General features: G+C 49.8%; 1 protein-coding gene across 1 annotated transcript; it reads left to right on the top strand.

Annotated features, from left to right (window-relative positions):
• The first annotated feature begins 560 nt into the window (after nucleotides 1-560).
• CNEP1R1 (CTD nuclear envelope phosphatase 1 regulatory subunit 1) lies at nucleotides 561-11,431 on the top strand. The gene is made up of 6 exons (XM_037066362.1): nucleotides 561-682; nucleotides 1,650-1,721; nucleotides 3,954-4,027; nucleotides 6,791-6,900; nucleotides 7,016-7,070; nucleotides 10,110-11,431. The coding sequence occupies exons 1-6, from the start codon at nucleotides 658-660 to the stop codon at nucleotides 10,149-10,151; spliced, it is 378 nt and encodes a 125-aa protein (XP_036922257.1). The 5' UTR covers nucleotides 561-657; the 3' UTR covers nucleotides 10,152-11,431.
• Nucleotides 11,432-12,332: the final 901 nt, after the last annotated feature.

Genomic DNA, 12,332 nt, shown 5'->3' with positions numbered 1-12,332 from the left:
GACTTTTTGAGAGTTCTAGGTATTGGAGTGCTTCGTTTGCCTCCTTTATGACTTATGACAGTTGTCGTGAGAAAGAAGCAATCGAGGGAGACAAGCTTGCTTAAGGGCTTGGGTATCCAGGAAAGAAGTACTATGAGTAAGGAATTCCGTTATTTGGGGTTCTAGCTAGTTTTGTACATATTTCCCCTTGAGTCTTAGAGGGAGGGCAAACTCGTTGATTGCTGTATCCCCTGTCAGCGACCAGAGCGCTGCCCTTTGGAAGGTAGTGGGCGCTCAATAAATATTTGAGGAAGGAAAGAATCAAGCCGGGAACTAGGAGCGTCTGAACTGGCTCTGATAGGCTGCAGTTCCTCCCCGGAGCAGGCGGCGGCGCTAGCGCCCTATCAGCCCGGACGCCGGCGGTTCTTGGCGCCTCCGGCTGACCGTCCCACGCAGGGCCCCGAGGCCAGTGCAGTAGTTAGCCAATAGAAAGCCGCCTTAGTTGTGAGGTCGGACAAAGCTGCCCTATGAGCGTAGCGGACCTAGATAAGGGGGCGGTGCGACAGAAAGGGGCGGTGAGGAGCGGTTAGGGGCGGGAGTTGGCACTGCGCACCGGGCGGAGGCCGCGGAGCTGCGATGTGGACGGGAGCGCGTCCGTGACCGGAGCTGCCGGCCAACATGAACTCGCTGGAGCAGGCAGAAGGTAGGTGAGCCGCCCGGGCGTATCCCGGGCTCATCCCGGAAGCCGGAGGGGCCGGAGTAGCGGAGACCCCGTCCCGGGAAGTGGAGGCCGCGCTGGGTGGGTGGACGGACGGGGTCCGAATCTTGGGGAGGCGCGGGGTCCGACCCTGGAGCCGCCCCAATGCCCCCGGTTTCTACCTTGGACCTCTTCTTAGGGCTGGTTTTCACTCGTTAGCAAACATTTGCGCTTCGTGCGCGGCAGCATGTTAATTCGCTTTATTCCGGTAACCCCGTGAGCTGTTTCCCTAATTGCTGCCATGGTTTCTGGGAACTACCAGAGTAAGAGACAGCCTCTTACCTCCTTTTTTAAAGTTTAAAAAGTGCTCGTTCGCAGGGGCACCTTGGACGCCCCCGAGTTTCCGAAGGCGTCGGGGCGTGGGTAGAGCCAAGACTCCCCTCTCTCACTCCCTCGGAGGGAGGAAAACGTCTTTCCCCAACGACGCGTTAGCAGGTCAGGTGGCCAGTAGGATCAGGCGAAAAGCGTAGCCATTAATTAAGTATTAGTCTTACCGGAATCGGGTAACCGCATGCCAGTGGACCTCGAAGACCTGGATGTTAGGTGATACGTTGTTCTGATAGGAAGTTCTGGGTTCCAACAGAATTAAAACTCGACCTGATTTTGATCCTTTTATTTGCAACCCCCGAATTTCTAGCTTTTGGCTCCGGCTGGAGGCTGCTGCTGCTTTTCCACAAACCATTTTACGGGAAGCTTCTAAAAGTGAACCAGCCAGTTTCCTTATATGTGAAATTGGAATTAAAGAAACCTAATGTTTTTGTCAAGTGCTTAAAGCTGTCGTAGTAAAAGAAGTTAGCGTGCAGTGATCCGTGTAAGTTGGTGTGTGCGACCTGAAGCGGTTAGAGTGTCTTACATTTCATAGATTTATGCGAGTAGGAGTTGCTAATGGTGAGGTCAAAATCTTTTTACCTAGATCTCAAGGCTTTCGAGAGGAGACTCACTGAGTACATTCATTGTTTGCAACCTGCCACCGGACGTTGGAGAAGTAAGTGCCTGACTGTTTCTTAAGGGGAAACAGCGACCAGTTGATACTTTTATCCCTGTGTAGCAATAGTGCTTTGCTTTTATGTAACAAATATTTGAATAACAAATATTGCTTTAGTAAACCATAGATTTCCTTTTGTTTTGACAGTTTTTAAATTTATTTAACTTTGGAAACAATGCTTTCTAAAGAAATTTTAAAGAAATAACTGGCCACTCGAAAGAACAATCTTTTTTATTTTTATTTTTCCATTAACATAGATACACTTTTTGCTTCTTTATTAAACAAATATTACAGATTTTTGCTTCTTTATATTACAAATATTCTAGTTAAAATTTTCGGTAGCCTGTTTAGTTTTACAATTTGCCTACAACTTATTGAAATAAAGTTTTGTTAAGAAAAATCACACGTAACTTACAGGGTGGGGCCAAAGTAGGTTTCTGTGCAAGAAACCGTTTATCCCATGTTACTATTTGTTGATTAGTGTAGTACCTTTCAGACAAACAGCCGTAAACCTACTTCGGCCCCACCCCTTCAAAGGCTAGGAAATTACTCCTAGTTGATTTAAATTGTGACATCAGCAAACAAAATGCTTTGCTAACTTTTACTGAGCCCAGACTTGGTTTCTTGGATGTTTACTGTTAAAAGTAAGTCCTGAGAGAGAACAGCGTGTACTAGGGACAGACTTTATTGCGAGAGTAACTGAGCTTGTGGGGCCAAAAGACCAGGAGGGAAGTCTTTTATGTTGCGATGTCTCCTGTAACTTTACTAGATCTGTCTGCAGAGAGTGAATCGCATGCCGTGAGTGTTCTGATTGGTCGGAGTTCCCAAGCAGTGGTTTTCTCAGGCTCTCTGGTGGCCCTGAGAGGTCCTCACTGCTTCTTGAGAATCTTTTAAAATGTGTGATGTGATAACCCTGCTTTCCTTTTCCCGGTTGGCCGTCTCGGGCTTCCATGTAAACGACGTCAGCATGGCTGGTGCGTGTGTATGAAAGTGGGGTGCGGGGTCCCTTTGGTGTCTCAGCTTTTTGCTTTATTTAAAAAAAAACAAAACTTGTACTACAGTGTTTTTTTTTTTCTTGCTGGAAATACAGAATTACAGCAAACTGAGTTTAATCTGTTCTGAGGTGAGAACATAATTTTGAAATTTTAAATACCGAAAATTAAATTCCTAAAATGAGATTGTTTTTGCCTATGATTTGCCTCTTCTAGAAGTGAACCACCAGGAATTCTAGATAGTTAAGGTTTTACTAGATTTCTGTTGCTTTTTGGAGCTTGATCTCTGAGTTTGAAAACTGTGTGTGCCCCAAAACTGTGTGCACATGACTGGAAGACAGTAGCCGTCTTCATCGGGATGTTCACTCCGCCCTAGTGCCTTTTTATTTTATATTTTTATATTTATATTTATATTTTTTATTTGTTTATCTTTAGAGGGGAAGGGAAGGAGAGAGAGAAATATCAATGTATGGTTGCCTCTTGTGTGCCCCCCACTGGGAACTGGCCTGCAACCCAGGCATGCGCCCTGAGTGGGAATGGAACCGCAATCGTGTGGTTTGCAGGCCCGTGCTCAATCCACTGAGCTATACCAGCCAGGGGCTCCTTTTTATTTTATTTTTAGTAAAGTCATTTGTTCTTGTTTTGCTTACAGTGTGTTCAGAACTTTTAAAAGTGATTCTAGCTTAGTGGGGAGGAGAGAAACCATATCTAAGATTTACTATCAGTAATTCCCTTTGGACCTTCCTTGAGGTCCACCCCCCCCCCAACACTGACCTCTGTCTCAGTGAAGGGGGGCCGCTGTCTTTGAGGCAGACCCTTCCGGCAGAACGTTCAGGGCACTCATAAAGGGTCTTAGATTGGTGTGTTTACATTGGAAAGTGGCAGGCTGGGTTTTTTACCCTTGAATTTATAAAATGCAGAATCAGCACAAAGCACATTGCAAGTTGCTAACATAGACTGTTAAAGTTTTACCATCTTAGTTCGTACTGCTTTTAATTTCATTAGCTTTCATACGTTCTGGGTAAGTATTATAGGGACCAGTATTATTCTCAATTACTGAGGTTCACAAAGTTTAGGACAGTTCCTCAAGGTTCACAGCAAGTCCCTTATTCCCGAGTCGAGTGTGTTTCCGTTTACTGAAGCGCTGCTTCCCTTGGCCGTCATTTGTCGGTAGCTGATGGTAGCAGTGTCGGATGCTAAGAGCTTGTTCCTCACTAATTCTGTGTTTATCTTTCATCAGTGCTTCTCATAGTGGCGTCTGTGTGCACGGCTACCGGTGCCTGGAACTGGCTGATAGACCCCGAGACGCAAAAGGTAGAGATTTTGATTTCAAGTCTTCGATAGATGACATGAGATACTGGCTATAGCAGTGCTTTGTTCACTGAAAAACACCGTGCAGAGGCTGCTACCTGTTACTGCCAATAGTGATGTTACTCGTCGTGTTAAAAGCATGCCTTACATTAATTTGCTTAAGAAAAACCGTGGCTGGCTGTTGTGAATTATAAGTGTCTTTACCGAGGAGAAGGCCTCAGAAACGCGACTCCACTCTCGTGACTCGTCTTCCGCGCCTGCACTGGCGTGGGCTCTGCCGTGTCTGGTGTGTCACATCTGTGGGTTCCAGGGTGAGCGTCGTCCTGCAGCCGCTTTGTTCACTAGTGTCCTCGGTGTCGGCTCTGAAAACTCAGCAAACAGCACTTTCCCCTGGGAGCCCTCTCTGCCGATGCCTTCCCTCATCCCGTAAGGCATTCGAAATGACTTTGCAGGAAACACATACGATACGGTAGCAAAATATAAATGTAATAAAAATTCCAGACTAGGAAAACACCAGTCCGAGTGGCAGGTCAAAACAGGGAAGGGACCCGGGTCCCCGAGAGTGCCAGCCACGTGGGCTGCGCGGGCACCGGGACTGAGGTGCGGCTTAGGCGCCGAGTGGCCTGGCCCGTCGGGTCGCAGCAGCGCTGCGGTTTGCGTGGTCTCCGAAGGGAGCGTGTGTGTGAGTTTCTCAGGCTCAAAGGCTTTTATTTCCTCAGCGTTTACCTCTAAAAAAGCCTTCCTGCCTGAAGTTTAATACGTGAAACAGTGAACGCTCTCCCACTGGGCACGTCCGGAACATCCCTACACCGCACGCAGGACGCTCGGGGTTCGTAGTGTTGTTTCTCGAAGCAGCCTCTGCGGAAAGCTGGTGGCTTGTCTCCCGCCTCTGCCTCTTTCCCCTCGCCCGGGGCTGCATTTTGCGCTCCGGGTTTTTTATTCGGGAAGCAGCAGTTTCCAGTTTCTCTGTGAAGTGTTTCCCACGGTGCAGATTTATTTGGGTAGTCATGATGTGACTGCCACAGATCTGAGTCCCGCCCCTCGTGCACCGGGGTTGGGTGAGAGCACTGCAGGGGCTTCACGGCCTTTCCGGTTGTACAGGAGGAAACCCGGGAGGAAGACTTGTCGGCGCCTGCGTGGCAGCTCGGGCGGCCAGGGTGGGTTTAGCGCGCAATCTCCTGACTGGACCCGCGGGGGTGGGGGGTGGGGTCTCACGTTAATGGAGGGGCTTTGCCGCAGGTAGGACACTCTCCCGTGTGTTCATCTGTACAAACCTGATCGTGAGGCTGCGCCCTGCACTCATCTTCAGGGGGAGTGAAGGGGCCCGGCAAGAAGATTGAAAAAGGTCTGTCTTGGGAAATGAGTCTGACTTCTAATTGGGAAAAATAGAAGCTGATTTCAGCTGGTTGAGATCTTAATAAAACACAGAATTACATGTAATTTGAAACAGGCCCAAAACTCTGTAGTTAATGTGGTTTTCTAAATTAGGTGAGAATGTAACGGCCAGCCTAAGGGTTGGCTCTGTGTGTCTTAGTATCTAATAACGTCCACCCGACAGGAGCTTTAACCAGCAGTGCTGTCTGCGGCAGGAGACGCAAACGCCAAAGCCAGCGGCTCGCCCCAGGACAGACAGCGGGGGCGGCCCCTGAAGGCCCGAGCCACGGGGGCAGCCGTCCGTGGCCGCCACCGAGGAAAGCAGGCTGGTGCTGGCTGACCGGATGAGAATCGGAATGTGAAGCAGCGCGTGCTGGGGCTGGGCCTGAAACAGCTGGCCCTGGGCGGTGGCACTGTCCTCGGAGATTTTCGAGAGAGACGTGTGCGCACCTTGGGGGGTGACAGGGCTGCAGAGGCCCTCGGCTGGATTCCGTCACTCTTGCTTAGTGGTCCACTGGGTTTCTTTTCCCAGACTGTAAATGTGTGTCTTCTCCACTTCCCTCTACTTTCCTGTCCCCCAGTGGTCTGGCCTCAGTGCATACTCTTGTTCCGACCCTTGTCCTGGACCTGGGACACCTGTCCCTCTACAAACTCTTAGTATTTGTTCTGTGTTCCCATTTCCTGCCGTCACCCGGTTGTCGGACCCGATTCGCCCCCGTTCCTCCTGAACTGCAGTTCTGTGCGGGTAGCTACTATTTTCTCCGTGCTCGCGTGTCCTGCGGTCCTCTGAGTCTCAGCGGCTTCCACACCAGGCTCATTATTGCTTCTGCAAGAGGGGGGCCGGTGCTGGAGTCCAGTCTCGTAGGGACATGCAGGGGGACGCGGCAGTGCCTTTGCCCGCACGGCAGGGCTGGCGCAGCTCTCTTACGTGAGTTTTTCAACAGAGGGTAACCCGGTCACGTCTGACCTGCGTTTTCATGGAGGTCAGAGGCCTCATCGTCATTCGGCAGTGCCTACCGAACACCCATGTCCGCCACTTGCTGTTCTGGGTGCTGGGAAAGCCGTGCCGGGACAGCGTCCCTGCTGTCAGTGGGACGGCCGCCCACCGGGAGGGCTCGTGAGCATGTTTGGTGGGGCGGGTTTGGTTGCGGGGATGGATGAGTTACTGGTGGTTCAGGTGTTTGGAATGAATGGAGGGAATGTGGCTGTGTAGTTTTGGTACGTTGAAGATATAGAATGAATATGAGGTGTTTTTATAGCCCAGCAAAACAGAGAAATAGTAGTATTGAAGTCTTCAAATGCTGCTATTTTAGGTGGTTAACATGTAGTGGAGAGGCGGGCATCTGTACTGTCTGCAATGCTAACGTTTTTGCACGTCCCCCTCTCGCACAGGTGTCCTTCCTCACGTCGCTGTGGAATCACCCGTTTTTCACCATCAGCTGCATCACTCTGATAGGCCTGTTCTTCGCCGGCATACACAAGCGGGTCGTGGCCCCGTCCATGTATCCTTTCCACGGGGTTGCTCTCTGGGCACGGTGAAAGCGCCCTCTCGGTGAGCCGGGTGGGGCTGAAAGCGCGTTCTGAAACAGCAGGTTTCCCTTGACCACGTGCGCCCAGCATAGCCGCCCGGTGTCGGACCGTGCTGGCGGAGTACAACATGTCCTGTGACGACGTGAGTGTCCTCTTCCTTCGAGAACTGCAGGCGCGCATGGGAAAGCGCCGGGCGGTCGTGGCCCAAGTGAGCCGGGTGTTTTCTTAACAGTGATCGGCTCCGTGGAACTGACCGTCGGACCGCTCCTCGTCACAGTGATCTGAGACACACTCTCTGTATTTCAGCATCTCCGAAACGGGGTGCATCTCGCAGTCAGGCGGGTCTCACACCTGAACTGGTAGTGTTGGCAGTTTAATTTTTCTCCACGACGCGTCTTGTGGCGGACGCCGTCTCAGGTTCAGGAGACGCCATGGCTGTTATTGGCGGCTCAGCGGTGGTTGGTTTTGTAAACTATGATTTTCTGATGGTGTTCTGTATGTAGAGCCTTAAATAGAGTCCTAAATTAATTGTCAGACCACGGACACGTGAACCTACTGTATCGGTGTATTCTAAAAGCGTTTCTGCTTTCAATTTAAGAAGAAACTATTAACCAAGTAGTACCTACCCAGTATAGGAAATTAGAATAAAGGGAAAAAAGTATTAGGGCAGGAAGACAACTGGGTCAGTGGAAGAGACTAAAGACTAAGCAGTTTGATCTTTTAAAAAGTAGAGAATAAAGTCTACGGCCATACCACCCTGAACGCACCCGATCTCGTCTAAAAAGTAGAGAATAAGGATGGTGTTTTAAGTGAAAAGGGAAGAAAATAGGCCATTTAGTAGTGTTGAGGCAGTTGGCTCTTTGGAAAAAACGAGTTTTTATAAAGTACTTATTTTTTAGAGAGGAGGGAGAAAGGAGAGAAACATCGATGCGATCGGTTGCCTCTTGTACACGCCCCAACTGGGGACTGAACTGCAACCCTGGCACATGCCCTGACTGGGAATTGAACCAGCAACCTTTTGCTTTGTGGGAGGATACCCAACCACCTTAGCCACACTGGTCAGGGCCAGATTTGGAAAAAAAGATTTCGAACTCTGCCTCATATCAATTAAAAAAATGAAATTCCAACTAACGTCTTAAAAATATTTTTAAAAAATCCACATGCTTGCCGTTTGGTGGCTCAGTTGGTTGGAGCTTCGTAGTTGTCCCTCCCACGCCCACACATCCTCCCCACCCCGAAAGGTTGCAGGTTCGGTTCCCCGTCAGGACACATACCCAGGTTGGGGTTCAGCACCCAGCCCAGGCATGTACAGAGGTAGAGTCGTTCCTGCAGCGTCCTCTGTACCCGTGGCAGCCCAGAAACAACTCTTGTGTCTCCCCAGCGGGCCGTGGGAAAGTGGGCTGCACCCTAATCCCACTGCGGGAACCTGGAGGTTCGCCAGTAAGTGTTGGGGAGACGTGGGGGGTCTCCCAGACTCAGTGTCAGGTGTGAACAGTGAGTCCCCAAATAGCATGCCCAGTGTGGAACCATTGCTGAACAATTTAATTGTCGCAATTCCCGGATGTGAAGTAGCAGAGAATGTAGTGCACTCCACGCCCCACCCCCGCCCCGGCCAGCACCAGCAGTCAGTTCGCAGCCGTCATATGTCATGTGCCCCTTGCTAGGTGGCTCTGAAACAAATTCCGAGTGATGTATTTCACCTTCAGACATGTCAGCATGTTTGAAACAGCAGATTCTTACTGTTTATACATGTGAGTGTAACCCAGAAAAAACAGTCTGGAAGAGTTCGTGCTAAAACTGGCTGCTTTTGTAAGAAGGCTACAGCGTGGGGGGGGGGGGGATGCCTGCAGCTTACCTGTGTTTGAATTTGGTGTGACGAGATTACAGAAATGCCTGGCTCGATCAAATCCGTGGACGGACAAAAGGGGTGTACCCCAGCAGCGGAGCACTGAGCATGTTCTGTAAAAGGCAGGATGGCTGAGACCAGGTGGCTTTGGTGACACACTGAGTGGAGGCAGCAGGCACAGGAGAGCGCAGCCTGGTGCCACTGAGGCCCAGGGCCCCACGGGGCATCGGAAACCAACAGGGTGCAGCCATGCCTGGGTAGCACAGGGTGCCACGCAGGGAAGTCTTGGGGAGGGCGTGGGGAAGCGGCCTGGGCGTGGGTGGTGGCTGCACCACGCACACACATCAGAACCCAGAGCGCTGCACACAGGACTTGGGTGTGTCACTGTCTGCAGATTCACTGCAATAAGGCAGTGTGGGAATTAGTGCCAGTGTTATATTGAGGTACCGAGGAAGTAGCCCTGGCTGGTGTAGCTCAGTGGATTGAGTGCAGGCTGTGAACCAAAGGGTCACTAGTTCAATTCCCAGTCAGGACACATGCCTGGGTTGCAGGCCAGGTCCTTAGTAGGGGACGTGCAAAAGGCAACCACACATTGATATTTCTCTCCCTCTCTCCCTCCCTTCTCCTGTCTGTATAAATAAATAAATAAACTCTTTTAAAAAAGATGCCAAGGAATTATCAGTAATTAAATTATCAAAAATTAAATGGAAGTGAGAATCCAGAGATAACTAGAATCCTGACAACACTTCTGACTTGAGGTTAGTAATAAAATCTGTTCATGAAAACTGCCTAGAACCTTACCAACCAAAGATGATCACCAGGCTTTATATTTTGTTATGTATCCATACAAATGGAATTCTGTGGATTGTGTGGTATTTTGTTTTAATGAACATGACAGCTGGCCCTGCAGAAGAGCCTCGTCCACTTCCACTGAGCACCAGCAGCGGTCAGTGCCGGCCATCCAGCCGCTGGCTCCCACTGCGCTTTGGGGGGTTAAAATTACTGTGGGAGAGGCGGGAACGCTTTTCCAGATACAGGGTTGCACTCTGGCTTCATGCACTTGGTTTGCTAAGGGGCCTAAATTGGTCTGTGCGGGCGGGGGTTTTATTGCCCAGCGGGCCGGCAGGCCGATTTTAAGGAAGCCAGTGTGGTGTTGAAGTTTATGATAAAGGCTTTGGAAGAACACGCCACACAAAGAAAACTTTGAAATATGACTGTTAATTGCTTCACCTTGAGTAAACAGGGAGATCCCCTTTGAGTGCCTTCTGAGATTTATAGATAGTGATGGTGTTTCTCATCGAACTGTGTGTTTAGACTCTCATCTTTTATTTTTAGACAGGAAAGCTGATTTTGAAACCCAGGCCCCACGTGCAGTGACAGTTCGCCGTCATCGTCGAGGGCCCTAGAGCGGCCTCTGCGCAGAGGCGGGGCAGCCGGCAGCCACAGGGCCCCTTCGGCAGTCGGATGTGTGGCGGTCACCGCAGCAGCTGACAAGAAGCGTGCAATATTCCCCAGGTGGCCCGGTGCTGACTCCGCAGTGTCAGTACGTCGGTGCCCCGGGCCACCCGAGTGTCAGTGTTAGTGTCACTTTAGTGCTTCGGACCCCGCAGAGCCTGTCGGAGATGAAGTGCGTCGTGTGTTACTGAGGGAAACCCAGAGACAGAACCTCACCAGTTTTTATGATGTATTTTTGCAAACTACTGTAAATAGCAGATCAATGCCAGTGTCAGAGGGGCACGTGTGTGGACCCGGTCCTCCTGCACCAGTATTTCAAGAGCTCCAGCTCGCTGCCCCCACGGCCCTTTAAAACCAGCCGTCCCATAGCCGTGCCTTCCGCCCACCCCCTCGCCTTGGGTGCCCCCTCGCCTTGGGTCGCGGGGCGGGAGCCGCGGCCGGCGCGGAGGCTGCGGACACTCACCTCGTGGTGTAAGAAGTCAGGGGTGTTGGAGGGACAGTTTCTGTTGAACCAGATGGTGAACTTCAGCCAGTTCGTGATGCTTTTCTGTTCTCATTTAATGCTAAATTGACTTTGTATTTTTTTAATAATTTTAAGGACACTCCAGAGGCTTCAGAATATACCAGTTAGTTATAAATTATGTACTGTCTAGGAATTCGGTAGTCACTGTTTTAGATCGCTGGATTTTGCGCTGTGGTTGATGGGCTGTCCCACTGGTGCTGTGCCGCACACCGGCCACGCGCCCGTCACGGGGCGTGGGGTCACAGGGAGGGAGCCGCGCCTCAAGCCAGCCCGCCGTCCTTGCTGTTCAGGGCATGTGGCTGACTGACGTGTGTGCGTATTAGCCACACGCGCTCCAGCGGCCCCCAGATTTAAACTCTTGGGATTGCTGTGGGTGTTTTAAAGAACTGGAGGTGCCTTTTACCTGTTCATTAGAATATTTTGAAAATGTTTAAATTATTTCAAGAGCAATCTTTTAAATTTCATTTGATAGAAGGCTGAAATTCAATAACAGGACAAAAACTTTTTAACTAGGCCACCATGTTCATCTCGGCTTTCACGTGTATAAAATTTTATTCTTTGAACTGTAGCAATAAAACCCCCTGCTCCTAAGAAGTCTTAAGAGGGTATTCTATATTCTGTGTTGTTTTATTTTCTGTAAATTTTGTAGGTAAATATGTGCATAAAATAAATACTTTATATATAATTAGTGATTGGGCTTTTCCTTTGTTGTTTTCTTTAATTTTTATAAAGAAGATTTTATTTATTTTTAGAGGGGAAGGGAAGGAAAAAATGAGGGAGAGAAACGTCAATGGGTTGCCTCTCAGGGACCTGGCCCGCAACCCAGTTGTGCCCTGACGGGATCAAACCGGCGACTTTCTGGTTTATAGGGATGATGCCCACCCACTGTCCACACCCACACCCATCAGGGCTTTCCTTGTTTTACAGTGTCTGTAACTCTGAAGATGTTCACAGACATACAGTGTCTCAGACACGGGCCAGCTCCAGGTAAGATGCCCTGCAGTAACAGCCCAGGAGAGCACGCTCCTAGTAGCTCGCACGCACCCCGGCCATCAGGCTCTAACTGTGACCATGTCTTATTCCTCACTGTCTCATAACATTTGCTCCTGCTCAAGAAATGCGGGTTTTCTGGCCTGGCCGGTGTGGCTCAGTGGATTGAGCGCAGGCTGTGAACCAAAGGGTCACCGGTTTGATTCCCAGTTAAGGCACATGCCTGGGTTGCAGGACAGGTCCCCAGTGGAGGGCATGCGAGAGGCAACCTCACATTGATGTTTCTCCTCCCTTCTCTTCTGTCTAAAAATAAATAAAATATTTTTGTAAAAAAGAAGAAATGCAGGTTTTCTGAAAGTGCTTTACAAAGTTGCATTGCCAGCTTCCTCTAAGAATGTGAAGCTGACAATGGATTTGATAGGTCCTTAGACCTTTTTGGAGTTGTCAGCTACTCAATTCCATTGGGTATTTTATTAAAGCTCTTCTCCCCTAGAAAAACAGGCCTGTCTGCATATGCACACTCGGGCATACGTTTGGAAAGAATTTCATAGATTTCCTGGTGCCAGACTATTTGGAGTCTGTCGGCTCCA

This window comes from Sturnira hondurensis, unplaced genomic scaffold (assembly GCF_014824575.4).
Source record: "Sturnira hondurensis isolate 20B ecotype Veracruz unplaced genomic scaffold, ASM1482457v3 Scaffold0016617, whole genome shotgun sequence".
Classification (NCBI taxonomy): domain Eukaryota; kingdom Metazoa; phylum Chordata; class Mammalia; order Chiroptera; family Phyllostomidae; genus Sturnira; species Sturnira hondurensis.
The sequence above is the reverse complement of the archived record's forward strand: the minus strand, read 5'-3'. Positions and strand labels throughout refer to the sequence as shown.

Bases quoted from the DNA above. Each gene is read 5' to 3' on its own strand.
- CNEP1R1 (XM_037066362.1), top strand. From the start codon at position 658: ATGAACTCGCTGGAGCAGGCAGAAG. The intron at 1,722-3,953 runs GTAAGTGCCTGA...ATCTTTCATCAG, and splicing joins TGCCACCGGACGTTGGAGAA to TGCTTCTCATAGTGGCGTCT. The intron at 6,901-7,015 runs GTATCCTTTCCA...ACGTGCGCCCAG, and splicing joins CGGGTCGTGGCCCCGTCCAT to CATAGCCGCCCGGTGTCGGA.